Source organism: Bos indicus, chromosome 24 (assembly GCF_029378745.1).
Source record: "Bos indicus isolate NIAB-ARS_2022 breed Sahiwal x Tharparkar chromosome 24, NIAB-ARS_B.indTharparkar_mat_pri_1.0, whole genome shotgun sequence".
NCBI lineage: Eukaryota > Metazoa > Chordata > Mammalia > Artiodactyla > Bovidae > Bos > Bos indicus.
In genome coordinates, this window is record NC_091783.1 from 25693448 (window position 1) to 25710064 (window position 16617).

A 16617-nucleotide genomic window follows, 5' to 3' on the forward strand; every position below is an offset into this window, starting at 1 on the left:
CTTCTTATATTCAACCAAATTGATAAGAAATGTATAAGTTGTAGAAATACAAATTTTGGCAGGGTATATCTAATTGAAAACACATATAGACAAGTGATTTCCTTTTAACAGATAGTAAGTTCAGCAAGCCCATGTGCAGACTTCTTCTATAGGAGTTTATCCTCTGAATTGAAGAAACCACAAGCCCAGTCTTCGGTGCATACAGGAAAACAGTCAGTAGAGGATGTTACGAAATTAATCCAGAAGTGCAATGAGGTGGATTTGAATATTGTGGTGTTGTGGAAGGTATGTGTTGTTAAATTATTTCAGCAAGCCTTATTTATACTTGATTCTTAGGCTGAACAGTAAATGTAAGCTACTGTGTATATTTTTTCTGCTTAAATTTTCCAATTTGAGTTTGAAAGCTGTTTTATAACTTTTTGTTAACAATTCCAGATGACTTTTTTTTTTTTTTTTTTTTGCCTAAAGGAAAAAATATTCATTCAAATTAAATGACTTTATTCTGTTACTACTACTTACAAGAGGTACTGAGAATATTGTAAAACATAAGCTCCATGAAAGCAAAGTGCTATTATTAAACTCTTTATTGTGAGCATTTTCAAACTCTGTAAAAGGAAAAATAACACCACATACCTCTAGGTACCCATTACTCAGGCTCCAGCAGCCACTAATTTGCTGCTGTTCATTTTCCACCGGTATTCCATTAGCTCCTTTACTTTATTTTTACCTTCCTTTGATTTTATTTTGTACTATAGATTTTTAATGACATAATATTTCATCTGTAAAAGCATTTTGCAAACTGCTTTTCTAGCAGATGAGGACTTTCTTGTTGAATATAACCCTGCCATATGATTATCTCACTCTAATTAACAAAAAAATTATTTATAATTACCTAATTGTTGATCTCTGAAATTTTCCAGATTGTTTGAAAATACCATTTTAATTAAAAAAAAAACAAACAGATTGAAATGCCATCTACACATACTCATGGCAGACTGCTGCTGCTGCTGCTAAGTCGCTTCAGTCATGTCTGACTCTGTGTGACCCCATAGATGGCAGCCCACCAGGCTCCCCTGTCCCTGGGATTCTCCAGGCAAGAACAATGGAGTGGGTTGCCATTTCCTTCTCCAATGCATGAAAGTGAAAAGTGAAAGTGAAGTCCCTCAGTCATGTCCGACTCCCAGCAACCCCATGGACTGCAGCCCACCAGGCTCCTCCGTCCATGGGATTTTCCAGGCAAGGGTACTGGAGTGGGGTGCCGTTGCCTTCTCTGCATGGCAGACTAGAATGAGGTAATTTAGGCATTGGTCTCCCCTAACTGAGGGTTCCATCCCAGGGTTGGGAAGTTCCCCTGGAGGAGGGCATGGCAACCCATTCCAGAGTTCTTGCCTAGAGAATCCCTACGGACAGAGAAGCCTGGTGGTTGCAAAGAGTCGGACATGACTGAAGTGACTTAGCACGCACGCAAAGTTAACTTGAACTATAATACAGAGATTTATTTTTCACAGTATACCCTTTTGTATCTTAAGTATGTGTCTTTAGAAATGATTCTACACTGAAATTTAGGACCTTGCCTAGGGATATTCACCTGAACTATGTGAAGAGGTTTTATTTTGTATTGTCCAGTACAGAGGCCTAACACTGGGACATGTTCATGGTAGATGATCAGAACGTGCATTTTAAATTAATTCAGATGTTCTAGCGTGTTCTTTTTACCAAGCTGTACATTTTTAAATCAACTTTCCTGAAACCAAGCTGGCTTTACATGAGTTCCAATAAAAGTACTTAAGCTAATTGACTCTTGTTGATTATAGAAGGTAAAGATGCTTAATGCTATAAGGATAAATTATACATTGTTACCTTGAAATCAAATGTCCTTGAACCTTTGAGTCAAAATTCTATTTTTAGCCTCAATAGCATTGCCCCTTTATGTAAACCAACCATCCATTAAGTGTATAATAGACCTTATGCATTTGTAGCTGTCACTCCACAAACGCCTGCAATGTAACAATTGTAATATATCCGAGATAGGATCTTGAGTAATGTGTGCTGTATTCTGTACTTATTGTTGAGCCCACAGTAACCTTGGTTGGAGGGGTGAGTTTTCATTTTAAAAATCACCCTGAATGAAAATCAGCTACTATTATTGCTGATCGCATGAAGAAGAAGAAAACTACCCAAGACTGTGATGCTCCACAGTTAGGAAATGGAAGTTTGAATAGATTAAAGGATGGGATATTGTCTGGTATGTGATAAGTTTATGATTCAGCTCATTTGAGAAAGTGACTAGTAGATTTTCCTTAGTGAGGGCTCTGGATAATGCACAAAGTATCCCCTTCACTGAAAGAAAACCTGACAGTTCATATAAGTTGTGGAGTGGATGCTTAGGGAACATAGCACTCTAATAAAATACGATTCAGAAGAAAACTAAGACCTTGGACAACATTTTTGTTTTAAAAAAATTAGTTGTAAGGGGGTATGATTGAAAGTGTGAAAGTGTTACTCACTCAGTCGTGTCCAACTGTGCAACCCCATGGACTGTAGCCCCCAGGCTCCTCTGCCTATGGGATTTTCCAGGCAAGAATACTGGAGTGGGTTGCCATGCCCTTCTCCAGGCGATCTTCCTGACCCAGGGATTGAACCCGGGTCTCCTGCATGGCAGGCAGATTCTTTACCATCTGAGCCACCAGGGAAAGCCCAAGGGGGTGTAATACAGCTTCTAATTATTCTTAACCAAAAATAAAGGTTTGTTTTGAAAAACGAAGACTTTGTACAGGAGAGACTGCATTATAGGGTTATGCATGATTTTTTTTGATCTCACAAGACCACTGAAAGAGATGTGTGTCCTTTGTCAGGACTTTATCAGCTGTCATATTCTCGATTAAAGATCACTTCATCAAGTATTTATTTAACTCCTCCTGCATTTCTCAGTTATGTGTGGATGGATGCTAAGCAGGCCTTGGGCTTGCCTGGGCCTTAGTGCAGCACTTCTCCAAGTGTGATCAGTGGATGGCAAATTGCCACACGTGTTAAGTATAGAAATTGAAAATAAACATTTTTGGAATGTTTATAGCATTTGACTAAGTAATTTTGAATCTGTTGAGTCTAATAGTTAAAAAAAATTGGGCTTGTCAAAAAAAAAAAAGAATTTAACTATCTGTATTTGCATAATGTGATGTTAAGTATATCAGAGCCATTTAGAGATTTTATTTTCTCCAGGATAGAAGAAGTTCAAGAAGAAGAATTACATGCTGGAATGAGTTTTAATATAGATTAAATTAGGCCATTGTATAAGAAGAAAAAAAGCCTTTTTTTTTTTTTAAGCTTACGTACTTAAATTTAAGATCTCCAAGGACCTGGCATTTCCACTTATAGGATTTACAATTATACTCACTGATTTTGCTCTACTATGTGATAACTCTGGTATGTCTTAGAAGCACAAGTATAAGAAAAAGCCTTTTGCCTGTATATTGTCAATCCAGTAAAGAAAAAAGCTTGTGTTACGGTATAGCACTGTTCTTTTTGGGCTAGCTTCTTAAGCATTCTAGAGAAAATTAGGAAAGGTTTCAAGATTTGTTTCTCCAATATCCAGGCCAACTGTTTTATATTGAGGCAGAGCAGATTTTGACAGATACTTTATTGATTGAAGGAATGAATAAAAGTTAGAAATGCTGACACAGTCATGAGTATTGGTATTTGATAGATATTAGCTGTAATACCTCAACTTTCCAGCAGATTTTGCCTTGGTTACTTTTGAGGTTACTGCCAAGCAGGGGTAACGTTTTTGTGTTTTGTTCTTCTTAGGCTTATGTAGTGGAAGACAGTAAGCAGCTTATTTTGGAAGGTCAGCACCATGTTGTTCTTCGCACTATAGGAAAAGAAGCTTTTTCATATCCTCAGAAACAGGTAATGACATGCTTTGGGGCCTCCTGTGAACTTGTGGGGGGGGTTTGTTTGATTGTTTTGCGTTTTAGAAGGTGTCTGATTTCTTCAAGCTTTTATACTGAGATTTGAATTGGGGGTTGGTGGCAGAAAGCTGATTAAAATTAAAAATGAACAAATTGATTTTGAAGTTTGCTAGCCCTTAATATGGAGAAGGCAGTGGCACCCCACTCCAGTACTCTTGCCTGGAAAATCCCATGGGCAGAGGAGCCTGGAAGGCTGCCATCTATGGGGTCACTTTCACTTTTCACTTTCATGCATTGGAGAAGGAAATGGCAACCCACTCCAGTGTTCTTGCCTAGAGAATCCCAGGGACGGGGGAGCCTGATAGGCTGCTGTCTATGAGGTCGCACAGAGTCAGACACGACTGAAGCGACTTAGCAGCAGCAGCCCTTAATAAGAGCATAAGATGCATTTGTGATCCTGGAGTTTCCTAAGATATACTCTTTATTGAATCTAGAACTCATAGTTATAAAAAGAATTGACTTGTATGAGAGGAAGGAACTATATCCTCTATCTTACCTTGCTTATTGTTCAGCAGGCCCACACCATTGCAAAACTTAATGGGACTGGTCATAGAGTGTAAAGGAGGGCCTCTGGAGTTGCGCAGCAGCTGTACTGTTTGTTTTCTCATTTCTTCTAAAATACTGTTTAATCTTATCAAAAGTTCTCATCATATATATAAATAAAATTTAAGCGTATTAGTCTTGTGATTCAAAGTAAGTTGCAGACATCTGCCTATCTGCCCCCTAAATACTTGACTGAGTATTCCTGAAGACAAAGACAATCTTCTCCGTAATCACAGAAACCATTACTAATTCAGGAAGTTTAACATTGATGCAGTACTCATATATACAGTCTAAATTCAGATGTCATCGACGGTCTTAGTTATAAGACTTGGTTTGCTTTTTCCCATTCAGAATTCAGTCCAGGATCGCACACTGTGTTCACTTGTCTCTTCAGTCTCTTTTAATCTGGAACATTTTCTGAACCTTTATTTTTCAGTTACCATGTAGACATTTTTGAAGAGCCTTGGCCAGTTATTTTAATGTAAAATAATACTTTGAATATTTCTTATGATCAAATTAAAGTTACACATTTTTAACTGAAATACTTCCTAAGTGATGTTATATCCCTGTCAGTGTATTACATCAGAAGGCACATGAGAGTCTCCCCTGATGGTCCAGCAGTTAAGACTTTGCCTTTCAATGCAAGGGGTTGGTTCGATCCCTGGTTGGGGAGCTAAGATCCCTCACGCCTCAGCGCCAAAAAACCAAAGCGTAAAACAAAATCAATATTGTAACATTCAATAGAGACTTTAAAAATGATCCATGTCAAAAAATCTTAAAATAAAAAGGCACTTGATATTAATTTGTGCCATTATAGGTGATGGATCATTTGATTAAGATATTACCTGCCATGTTTCTCCACAGTATTACTATTTTTCTTTTTATTTATAAGAAGAAGTAATTGTGGGGAGATAATTTGGGACTATGTAAATGTGATTTCTCATCAAAGTTAGGTATACTAGCTTTACATTCCATTGGTAATAATATAATTTGAATTGATTTTTACTTTAGTGATGACTAATGGTAATTTTCTGTTAGGTTTAATGAAGATATATTTAACCCCAAATCTGTTTTGTACTTTCAGAAAGTTTTTTTCCTCAAACTGATTTGATTAATTAAAAATCTCATTTTATTTATAAATTGTCATATTTTGATAATTTGTAACATCTCAAGGCAAGATTTTCATTTATAAAATGAAACAAAGTGTTCTCTATAAAATTTACTCATGTTATATTCCCATTTTACAAAAATACTATCTAGGGCATATCCTTTTTATTTCTCTGTATTTCACCTTTGAAATATTTTACATGATTAGCTGAGTTGGGAGATATGGCATGTTCATCATATTGAGGATAATATATATGGAGCTCAGAGACTTTAAGATTGATGACCTAGTGCAATTTACTTGCATAACTTGATAAACTTTAGCTTACTTATAAAACAGGGAGTATATCTTGCCTCTCTTGTGATGGAACTCTCTATCTTGGAGTATAACTGTCTGTCACCCTTATTGGAAAAAACTACTGTACAAATTGTCCAGCACTCACTGTGAAAATTGTTGCTGCTTTTAAGCTGACAGAGAGGGACGCTTTTGTCAGTATTCCCTCAGTAAATTAGCGTCAGGTTTTTGGTAGCCTTTTATGGCTGTTGTTCATGTGTTTGCCTCCTGGTAGGTGGTATGTAGAGATTCAGTATAGTTTAGAAGCCTCAAATAACAGCTTGTTTATCTTAGATGATTATACTATGTTAAACAATAGGATATTTTTTGAACTTTTTATTAAAGTTTAACAAAAATGCAGAAGAGTGAGTTTTCACAAATTGAAGAACACTCCAGTATAAGCAGGACCCAGATTAAGAAGGGAAACTTCAGACGTTCAGCTCCTTCTGGCTTCCAGGCACAAGTTTTTCCTCCTCCAGAGTAAACCTCTACAGTCACTTTCCTCTCACTCATAAGTTAAAAACAAATTTGAATATTGCTTTGGCAGCTGTATAAATCAAGGGTCAGCAAACTTTTTCTGAGGAAAGCTGGATAATAAACATTTCTGACTTTGCTGGCCAGAAAGTTTTTGTCAAAATTACTCATCTCTGTTGTTTAGAGTCCCAAAGCAGCCATAGCCAGTATGTAAACAAATGGATGTGGCTCTGTTTCCATAAAACTCTCTTTACAAAAACCAGAAGCAGGCTGGCTTTGGCCCATGGGATGTGGTTCGCCAGTCCTGGGTGTAGATCAGATTCCAACTAGGCTACCAGGAAATTAAAAAATGAAAATTTTCTGATGGTAAAGGAAAATGGAGAAAAAATTAATCAAGGAAGAGGACTTCCATGGTGGTCCAGTGGTTGGGAGTCTGCCTATCAATGCAGAGGACATGGGTTTGATCCTCGGTCTGGGAAGATACATGCTTGGGGACAGCTAGGCTGGTGAGCCACAACTAGTGAAGCCCATGCACCTAGAGCCTGTGCTCCACAGCAAGAGAACCCATCCAGTGAGAAGCCTGTGCACTGCAACTCTATAGAGAGTAGCCCCCACTCACTGCGGTTAGAGAAAGCACACCCACAGCAAGGAAGACCCAGTGCAGCCATAAATAAATAAGGAGAATATTTTAAAAAACTCTCGAAGCAGATGATATACAATTGAATGTCTATAGCCTAAGTACTAAGTAGTTTTATTAGATGAGAAACACAGCAACTTTTGAAATTATTATTATTGTGAACCCATTTTTACGTATGAGGAAATTAAGTCTTGAAGTATTAAATAACTATAGAACTACTATGTGAGGTTGTTGGATATCAAGTTAACACTAGCACATGATAGAGAATGAATAAATGATTACAGATCCTAGTTTTTTATCCTAGGTTGTATTGCACATGATTCCTACTGTTAGTTTGTTAGTTTTTACAGCAGAAAAAGTATTGTACATGCTTTACTTTATTTCCACTGGTTTTAGCTTCTTTTCTTTTGTATCTGTTAAACCTTACTTTAAGAAGGCAGTGTTTCTATTGTTGTATTTTTTCTTTTCTCAGGAGCCACCAGAAATGGAACTATTAAAATTTTTCAGGCCAGAAAACACTACAGTTTCCTCAAGACCATCAGCAGAGCAGCTTTCTAATCTTATTAAAACGAGTCTTCACTATCCAGAATCATTTAATCATCCCTTTCATCAAAAAAGGTTTGAGATGTATTTTTGTTAAAATTTTTCTGCAATATACACACCTGTATGTGCATGCACACACATCCACACGTTTATTAATAGCATTCACACAAATATTGAAGAAGAAATCTAGACTAATATTGAGTCTACAGAAATTGCCATTAAGTAATTTACGTGTTACTATGGTTATTATATGTTGCTACTGTAATTAATAGATGGATATTTCCTCAGCCAATTAGTTGTCAGAAGTTTTCTTTTGATGAACATATTTATCATTAAGTCAAAAAGAAAAATAGTAAATCATTTTGTTTTTGTTTTAGATACAGAATAAACCTGAGACATGACTATGGTATAGATTCATCAGTTTACGTTTAGACAGCATCATTGGCTTAAGGTTTACCAAGTGTTAAACTTTTGGGGGGTGATGTATTTATAATTTTGACAAATAGTTTGATTACATAAATTTGAGGTTCTAAAATAAAAGGTCCTAAGTCAGGTGATACTTCAAAAAGGAGCTGGTTTGCAGATACAAAACAAGATGGAGTGAAGTCTGTTAGAGCCAGTCTGTAAATTAGAATTGAAGGTGTAAATTTTGGTGAAGGCACCATGGGTAGGGGTAGGGAAGAGGTGGGATAGAACAAAAGAGAATGATGACCCATAGAACAGTGGTATTGGAGAGATGAGCTAAGGAACAAGGAGTCCATCAAGAATACTGGTTGAGAAGTAGCAGTCAAAGAATTAGGAAGACAAGACCAGTGCGTAGAAAGTGGGATCAAAGAGGTGGAGTGAGAGCAGATCAAGGAGAAGAAAGTGGCTGCAAAAAGTCGTTTCATTGGTTCTGACGATAAAGAAATCACTCCTGATTTTGAGAAGACTCTTAACTGTATGGGGGGTGGAAGCATGACACAGTAGGTTTTGAGGAGAGATAGAGGTGGGAAGGAAGTAAGGATACTGGTGTAGACCACCAGCCTTTCAAGAAGCCTGGCTGTGAACAGGGATCAGGGAATACCCTTCAGTATTACTGTTTTCTTACTTAGAAGATACAGATTGTATTTATGGTCTTGAAGGAAATGATGGGACGCAAGAAGGGCAACAAAACCCTTAATAGATGAAAAGGTAACGCTGAAAAAAGTGGCAGGATTAGCTTTGGACAGAAAGATGAAAGTAGGGAGAAATTTTAACAAGTCTGCACATGCCTCCCTTTTAGAGAGTTTGTAGGAGCAAGGTTAAGTACTCAAAGTACTCTAGGAAATGAGAAAGGGTAGAGAATTTTTAAAAGTGAAATTTGAGGATAACTACTGAGAGGAATGAGAAGCTGGCTGAGAACACAGAGTGCTGGGCAAAACGAAGACCTTCACAGAGACTTAGGAGCATCAGAAGTATCTAAAACGTAACTTGAATGGTGCCAACCATTTTTAAACCTTTTTATTGTGAAATATAACACATTAAAAAATGAAGTTGCTCAGTTGTGTCCGACTCTTTGCGACCCCATGGACTGTAGCCCACCAGGCTCCTCCGTCCATGGGATTTTCCAGGCAAGAATACTAGAGTGGGTTGCCATTTCCTTCTCCAGGGGATCTTCCCCATCCAGGGATCGAATCCAGGTCTCCCGCATTTTAGGCAGACACTTTACCATCTGAGCCACCAGGGAAGTATAAAACATAGAAAAGTTCTCAAAACTGAAAATGTGTGGCCACAGTGATTCTTTTCCATAAAACTAATACCAAAAAATCATCTCTAGGGAAGAAATTTAAAAATTGCTAGCAGTCTCAAGCCCCCTGTGTACTTGCCGTCCATCCCCAGTATTAGCAGTCATTTCTTTGCTCCTCTTTATAATTTTCCAACCAAGTTTACATCTCCGTATTTTGATTTTTGTGGGGTTTTTGAACTTTATTGTATAAGTGGTATTATACAGAGTTTATTCTTTTTATGCCCAGTTTCTTTCAAACTAGTTTTACTAATTAGTACATCCCCACTAGTAGTACGTGGGAGTTCCTTCTGTTGATACCTTCACCAACACTTTCTGTTGTCAGACTTCTAAAAATTTTAGCCATTTAAGTTATTTTTAAATACTTTTGGTCTTAAATCTTTGTCTAGGTCTTAATTGCTCGGTACTCAGTCTGTGTGCCTTTGACTGACAGAGGCATGCTGGTATCACTTGAGGAAATTAAAAAAAAAAAAGGAAGATGCTTTGATCCTACTCCCAGAGATTCCCATTTGATTGGCCAAGGGTGCAGGCAGGACATCCAGAGTTCCTGAAGTTTTCTAATGTGCAGCCAAAGCTGAGGAAAGAAATGTTTTATCCCTACTGAACCTGTCTTGATTTCACACACTTCCATAGACAGTTTTGATTCCATAATATTTCATTTTACCTCACGGTTCTACTTTGTCCCTGTTTATCAAACCCTGTCCTGCATCATGTATTTCCTGAACATCTTAGATTCCATGGTGCTGCTTAGTGGTTAAAACCTGGGCTGTGTGTTAGAGGCTGGAACATGAAGGACTTCTTCGTGTGATTTTGTTAGGGTTGAAAAGCATCATAGAAACTTGGCAGTGCAGGGAAGTGTGTAAAACAGGACAGATTTGATCGAACTAAAGCAGAACAGTGAGCTAAAATAAAGCATCACAGAATTCAAACTGTGCATGGAAATATGTGAAAACAAGGAAGGGTCGAGAAGGATAAGATACGGCAGTTTCTTCCAACTTGGCTGCACATTAGAATCACCTGGAGAATTCTTAAAATCTTGATGTTCAGGCCAGTTAAATCAGAACCTCTGGGAATAGGACCCAGGTGTCTGTATATTTTAAATAAATCCTCAGATTGCCACAATAATGCTTTGTGAGACACCACTCCAGAATTTAGTAGCTTATTATTCCCACGCTCATGGGTGTGCAGAGCATCGACAACTTCGATTCTCCTTCAGTCTGTGGGTTGGTTGGATTCACGTCTGTGCACATGTATTTTGGGGGTCAGTCCAAATGGGCAGCAACTAGCTGTTCTTCTCATGGCGTATCTCTGAAGTACAGAAAGTGAGCCACGTTGCAGTAGCACATTTAAAGCTTCTGCTTGCATCAGTCATTATTACTCCATTGGCCAAATAGCCTCTCCTTCACAGTCAACAAAGATGATCCCCCATCACACAGCTGGAATGTGAGGGGAGTGAATAATTGTTAAACAATAATGACCATTACCACAATAATCAGGGTTGAGAATCGGTGAATTAGAGGGTCAAATGATTGGACATTCCAGTGAAACTGAAGATCAGAAGCATAATTGAGAGAGCTGGTGATCGTGGTCAGTGAGTGGAAAAGCTGAGGAGTATTTCAGAGGTAGTTATTTTAGGTGACAAAAAAAATTCACAGTTAAGTCATGAAAGACAGATGACTGAGTTTTGAATACTCCTGGTGGTTATGGAGGTGATAGATTAAGGGTTTGAGAAGGAGCTGAATAAATTGTCTACCTAAACAGTGAAGTTCACCAAAAAGATGACAAAATTTAGGATTGAAAAGAAGAAAGCAAACTCAAGCAGAAGCTTTTAATGAATGAAACCGGAAAGATGATGTGGAAGAGAAGGCCTGTGCGGTGCTTTCTATCTAGGTGGCAGGCCTCTGCTTGACCCACATCGTAGATGAATCAAGGGTGGGGTGGGGTGAAGCAGATGCTTCCCTCATCTTTACCCCAGATATTTCAAAATGCTTATCCCTTCACCTGCCCCAAGGAATCTCTGTTGCACTGAGTTACGTTCACTAGTTTAGTTTGTTAGTTTGAGGGCAAAGAAAAAGAACAAAAACCTTGGAGTAGTTTATGACAAAAGTGGAGGTGTTTTTATAGGAGAGAGAGGAGGAAGAACTCAACAAGGGGTGTTAACTACATTAATGAGACATTCTGGCCTGAGATGCGGAAGATGCTGGAAGATAAACAGCATCTGTTATGGCAAGGCCTGTAGAGGCAGCTGTGTCCTCAGCCAGATTTCAGTTAAAGTGAGGTGTGGCACATAAAGAGAAGAGACTGAGGATCTGGAGGAGTGTTCTTAATGCCATGGGAAGTGGGGAGGGGCGCGACAGGAGGCGACTTGGTCATGGCAGTGGGACACAGGGCAGCAGAGGAATGAGAATACGAGAAACAACAAAGCGTCAAACTGGGGTTAGCTGCCATCGCTCCTCACAGTAAGAAGGCGTGTTAAATAGTGTTTGTGAAGCTTTTGAACTTGTGCTAGGCATTATTGTCAGCGCTTAGCATATTTCATCTTACCAGCCACCACAAGAAACTCAAGAGATGGGTAAAGTTATTATTCCTAGGTTACAGTTGAGGAAACTGAGAAACAGAATTGTTGAGCTGACATGTGAACCCTAGCAGTCTGACTCTAGAACTCATGCTGTTAATAATACCAGATGTTAGTGGTGGGGGAATGGTTGTTAGCAGTTTGATCTTTAGGCACTGTTTTTGGCTCATCAGATGAGCATTTTAGAAAGGCTGTTTTGTGAAGCAGTGATTTTTGAAAGGTGGTCCCAGAGCAGCAGCAGTTGGGAACTTATTAGAAACGCAGATTTTGGGCCCCACCCAGCCCTTCTGAATGAGAAACTCTGGGGATGGAGCCCAGCAGTCTCTTTTATCAAGCCCTACTGTGACTGTGGTGCAGTGTAGTGGGAGGATCACACGTCAGGTATGAGAAACACCCAGTTGAAGATTGGTTTACGTCAGAACACTAATTCAGAGGTGATTAGTAAACCAAGAGATGCAGTGACTTGAGCTCGTAAGGAATGTGAATTTTGAATGAAGTCACCAGCCTCCAGAGCTGTGTGGGAAACAGAATTGATAGGAATTTGTGACGAATAGTAGAAAGTTGGGAATGGGGGGCTAATGAGGCAGTAGCCCCCATTCCCACTTTAAAAAAAAAAAAAAATACTTGGGATGATGCCCACGCTTTGCTGGGGAGATGAGAGTGCTATTCACTGAAACAGCGATGGAGGAAGAAGAGGAATGAAGATAATGACTTTGGGGTTAGGAAGCATCCAGATGTTCTTATTTCTTTCACTGGAAGCATTTAGATAGAGCATGGAGGATTTGAGGCTCAAGTGGCAACACTGCTAGAGTTCCTGAGGTTTTGCTTTGAGTTACAAGTTACATGACTTGAATTTAACTTAATGAGGGGCTCTAGACTAGACCACTGTTCATTAGTTTAGGTTGTCCTCCATTCCTGTGAGAAGTTTGTGGGGAAGGTAAGGATGTAGCATGAGTTTTTGAAATTAACCTAGTTTTTGTCTAGGGAAATCTGTTATTTGCACTGTGTTTTGGAAGCGTTTCTTAGTAAGGGGATATAAAATTTTTGAGAGCATAAAATATATTATCTGAGCAGAATTTTAATATTGTATGAGCTCATAAGATTTTTTTACTGTTGTTCTTTATGTTAATAGGGTAACGTATTTTAAATAATACTATGTAACCAGGCTTCATTTGTGCATAGAGTATGTTCATTTATTATGTTCTTAATATGAACTCTGCACCAGTCTGTTCTTAGGTCCTCTTCTCTCACTCCCTGTCCTTTCTCCTGTGCTAAGTGAGATCAGAAACTAGGTTAACTGAGCAAATATGTCTACTTGAAAGGGCTTTTCTCATAACTGGCTATACAGAAATAATTCTCATAGTCTCCCAATCATGATGGCTTCTGTGCAGATTTGATAGGATAGCAAATGTCAATCTAGGCCAAGTTCTCAAAGTTAAGTAATTTTTGAGAAACACAAAGAACAGCGTTAGTTATTGGCACCTTTTCACGATTTTTTCCCCTCCATTTGTCTTTCTTAGTTGCAGTTGTTTCCTTCTGTTTTTCATTTTGGGAAATAACAACCTAGAAACATTCTGGTTATTTTTAAAGATTAGCTTTAATAAAAGGAAATAAAAATGGTTTTGTGAATGTATATATTCTAATATTTAGTATTCAAGCATTGTATTAATATGTTTTACTTCTTATTTATGTAACTCATTTAGCTTGAGTGATTTTAGAACTCAGTTTTTTTTCTTACTTGAATATAATTATTTTTGAGGATCTTATGCTGTTAGGTAACTGTAAGTTTTATGTTCAAGAAAGTGTTTTTGTTTTCAATACCCCACTAATCTTTTTTTGGTTTTTCTTTCCCACAGCCTTTGTTTAGTACCAGTGACCCTTTTACTTTCCAATTGTTCCAAGGCCGACGTCGATGTAATAGTTGATCTTCGGCATAAAACAACAAGGTAAAGATTTGTTTAGGGCAGGTTTATTTTATAGTTAAAGATTGAGTTGAAAGTAGTTTAATATTTTGAAATTATGCAAATAATTATCTAACATAGATAGAGTTTACTCAGGCATACCGTTTTTTGTTTGGTATTAAGAAGTGTTAGCAAAGGGACTTGCCAACTCTGTGCTCCCAAGGCAGGCATCCCAGGTTCGATCCCTGGTCGGGCAACTGGATCCCACATGCCACAGCTAAGATTGAAGATCCTGTGTGCTGCAACTAAGACTTGGCACAGCCAAATAAAAAAAGAAGTGTTAGAGAAGAGTTACAGAGATTTGTCTTAGCATTTCAGTAGTCGCAAATGAAAACTGGTTTCTAAAAGCAGCAGTTCTGGCCAGAGGTGACAATTTTTATAAAAGCTTGTTGGTGATAAAGAACTCTAAACTTGAAAATCAGTAAGTTCATGATAGAAGTTTTTTTGGTCTTGTTTTGTGATTTATAAAATAATGCTGCTGCTGCTGCTGCTAAGTCGCTGCAGTCGTGTCCGATTCTGTGCAACCCCATGGACTGCAGCCTACTAGGCTCCTCCGTCCCTGGGATTCTCCAGGCAAGAACACTGAAGTGGGTTGCCATTTCCTTCTCCAGCAACAGCAAAAAAAAAAAAAAAAAAAAAAAATGCAGGTCTATATTGGCAGTCCTAAGAGCTATGTGCTTTTCAGAATTCAGAAAATTTGGGATCTTTAGAAAAGCAGTGTGAAGCATATGCTGATTATTAATTACAGTATAACACTGCAAACAGGATCTGGGTCAGCTCTCTGAAATCTGAACATATTTTGTGTATCATAAATTAATTAACTAATGTCTTATTGGTAGACACTGGGTTGGTCTCCATGTTTCAATATTATAAACAGTCTAAATATTATAACCATTCTTAGATATACATTTATTTTTATGTATGGAGAACCAGGTGGTTAAAAGCTCAGGTTTGAAATCAGGTTTCCTATTTACTGGCTGCTGTTGTGAGTGTTAAATGAGATAATTCACTCTTAGCACTAAGTCTAGAACATAGTAACTGTTAATAAATGTTAGTTATAGAAATAGTAATATTAGTTATTACTATTGATGTTATTATTAATAAACAGTTGGCATCATAAATAATTTCTAGAATTAGAGTTGCTGGATGAAAGGGATGTGTTACTGGGGCTTTGGGAAAAAATTCCTGAAGAAAAAATATCCTCCAACTTACCATTTTCCTCCTCCCTTAGCCCAGAAGCTTTGGAAATCCATGGATCATTTACATGGCTGGGACAAACACAGTATAAACTTCAGCTTAAAAGCCAGGAGATTCACAGTTTGCAGCTGAAAGCATGCTTTGTCCACACGGGTGTTTATAACCTTGGAACTCCTAGGGTATTTGCCAAGTTATCGGACCAAGTCACGGTGTTTGAAACAAGTCAGCAGAGCTCCATGCCTGCCCTGATCATCATCAATAATGTGTGACACCTTACAGATTTGTACTGAAATGCACAAGAATCAGTTTTATTTTACTGGATGGGTTTTACAGCAGTATTTGAAATGCCTAACTTGTTCGGGAGGTTGGTGTCGGATCACTGCAGAATACTTTTGGTTTGTCTATTTGTTGATGATGCAAAGCACGTTGGACTGAGAATACTTAAATTCTTTTTTTGTATTTCTTTAAACCCTGGTAATAATTTACACGCTCATAATACAGAATTCAGCATATCCATGCACCTTATTAAGCCCCATCTTAAAACCAGTGTCTAAGTCTGCTGTTACAACTTACTGATGGTATATGAACATTAGGAGAGGATTTGAAGGAAGAAAAGGCCTTGTTGGCAATACTCCTTTTAAGCCATTAGTCTATAAATTCCAGCTTTACTGTGAAGTTCTATAGAGTGTCAAACACACGGTTTCTTGTCTTACTTCACACAGTTCTCTAAAATCAGTTTTGAACCTTGGTTATGAGTCTTCATACTTCAGTATCTGGTCGTTCCTATGGCTTATACATAACTTTGTAAAAAGAAAAAAATTTTTTTCTGATGCTTTGAATATAGTTTTGAAAGGAGTTGACTTCCCCCCCTCTCATTCATCTCAGCATAGAGTGCACTATTTCACAATATGAGATTTTTGTCATTTAAATTATCATATTCTTTATTATGTAACTTTAACAATTGAGTTGATCTGTTTAAAATATAAATCTACTCAAGTTAATTAAAAATAAGCTTTTCAAAAATGTATTATATTTATAACAAATGTACTGTAAATAGAATAAAGACATGCTATTCACTGTATAGATTTATTAGATGCCTTTTAAAAAAAATTCTGAGAACTTAATATATTCTTTATTGAAAATCAATGCCAACCATATTATTATAGCAGGTAGCAGATCAGTTTCCTGAGAAAGTGTTACCTTTGTTTCCAAAAGTGAAGAACAGTCTTTGTTCCTACAGCCCTTGCTGGCTGTGCTATAAATGAGCAAATGCATTTTGTCTTTAAATGTGTCATGTCTGATACCCAGTTACAACTTTGATAATCCTGTCATATCTTGGAAGAAAGGAAGATCAATGCTAATTGACACTGTTGTGTCAATAACCACAGTGCAGACTCTGATGCTGGTTATGGAGGACTAGCTAATGTAGCTCTCCTGCTGAAGAAAAGCAAAACGTCAGAACGAAATCAAAGAAAATGTTTTACTGCTAAAAACAAAGCGTTGTCAATATGGTTTG

The 16617-nt window shown here is 37.7% G+C and overlaps 1 protein-coding gene across 4 annotated transcripts in view; it reads left to right on the plus strand.

Moving 5' to 3' along the window:
* The window catches only part of TRAPPC8 (trafficking protein particle complex subunit 8), an 83451-nt gene extending 67063 nt beyond the window's left edge, over positions 1-16388 (plus strand). For 3 of the 4 annotated variants that reach the window (XM_019986716.2, XM_019986717.2, XM_070778770.1), the window contains 5 exons: positions 112-285; positions 3805-3906; positions 7533-7678; positions 13800-13889; positions 15136-16182. In XM_019986716.2, the coding sequence (XP_019842275.2) occupies positions 112-285; positions 3805-3906; positions 7533-7678; positions 13800-13889; positions 15136-15370 (747 nt within the window). In that variant the 3' untranslated portion in view covers positions 15371-16182. Of the gene's footprint in view, positions 1-111; positions 286-3804; positions 3907-7532; positions 7679-13799; positions 13890-15135 lie in introns of all 4 variants that reach the window. The other variant, XM_019986715.2, reaches the window with a different exon arrangement.
* Positions 16389-16617: the final 229 nt, after the last annotated feature.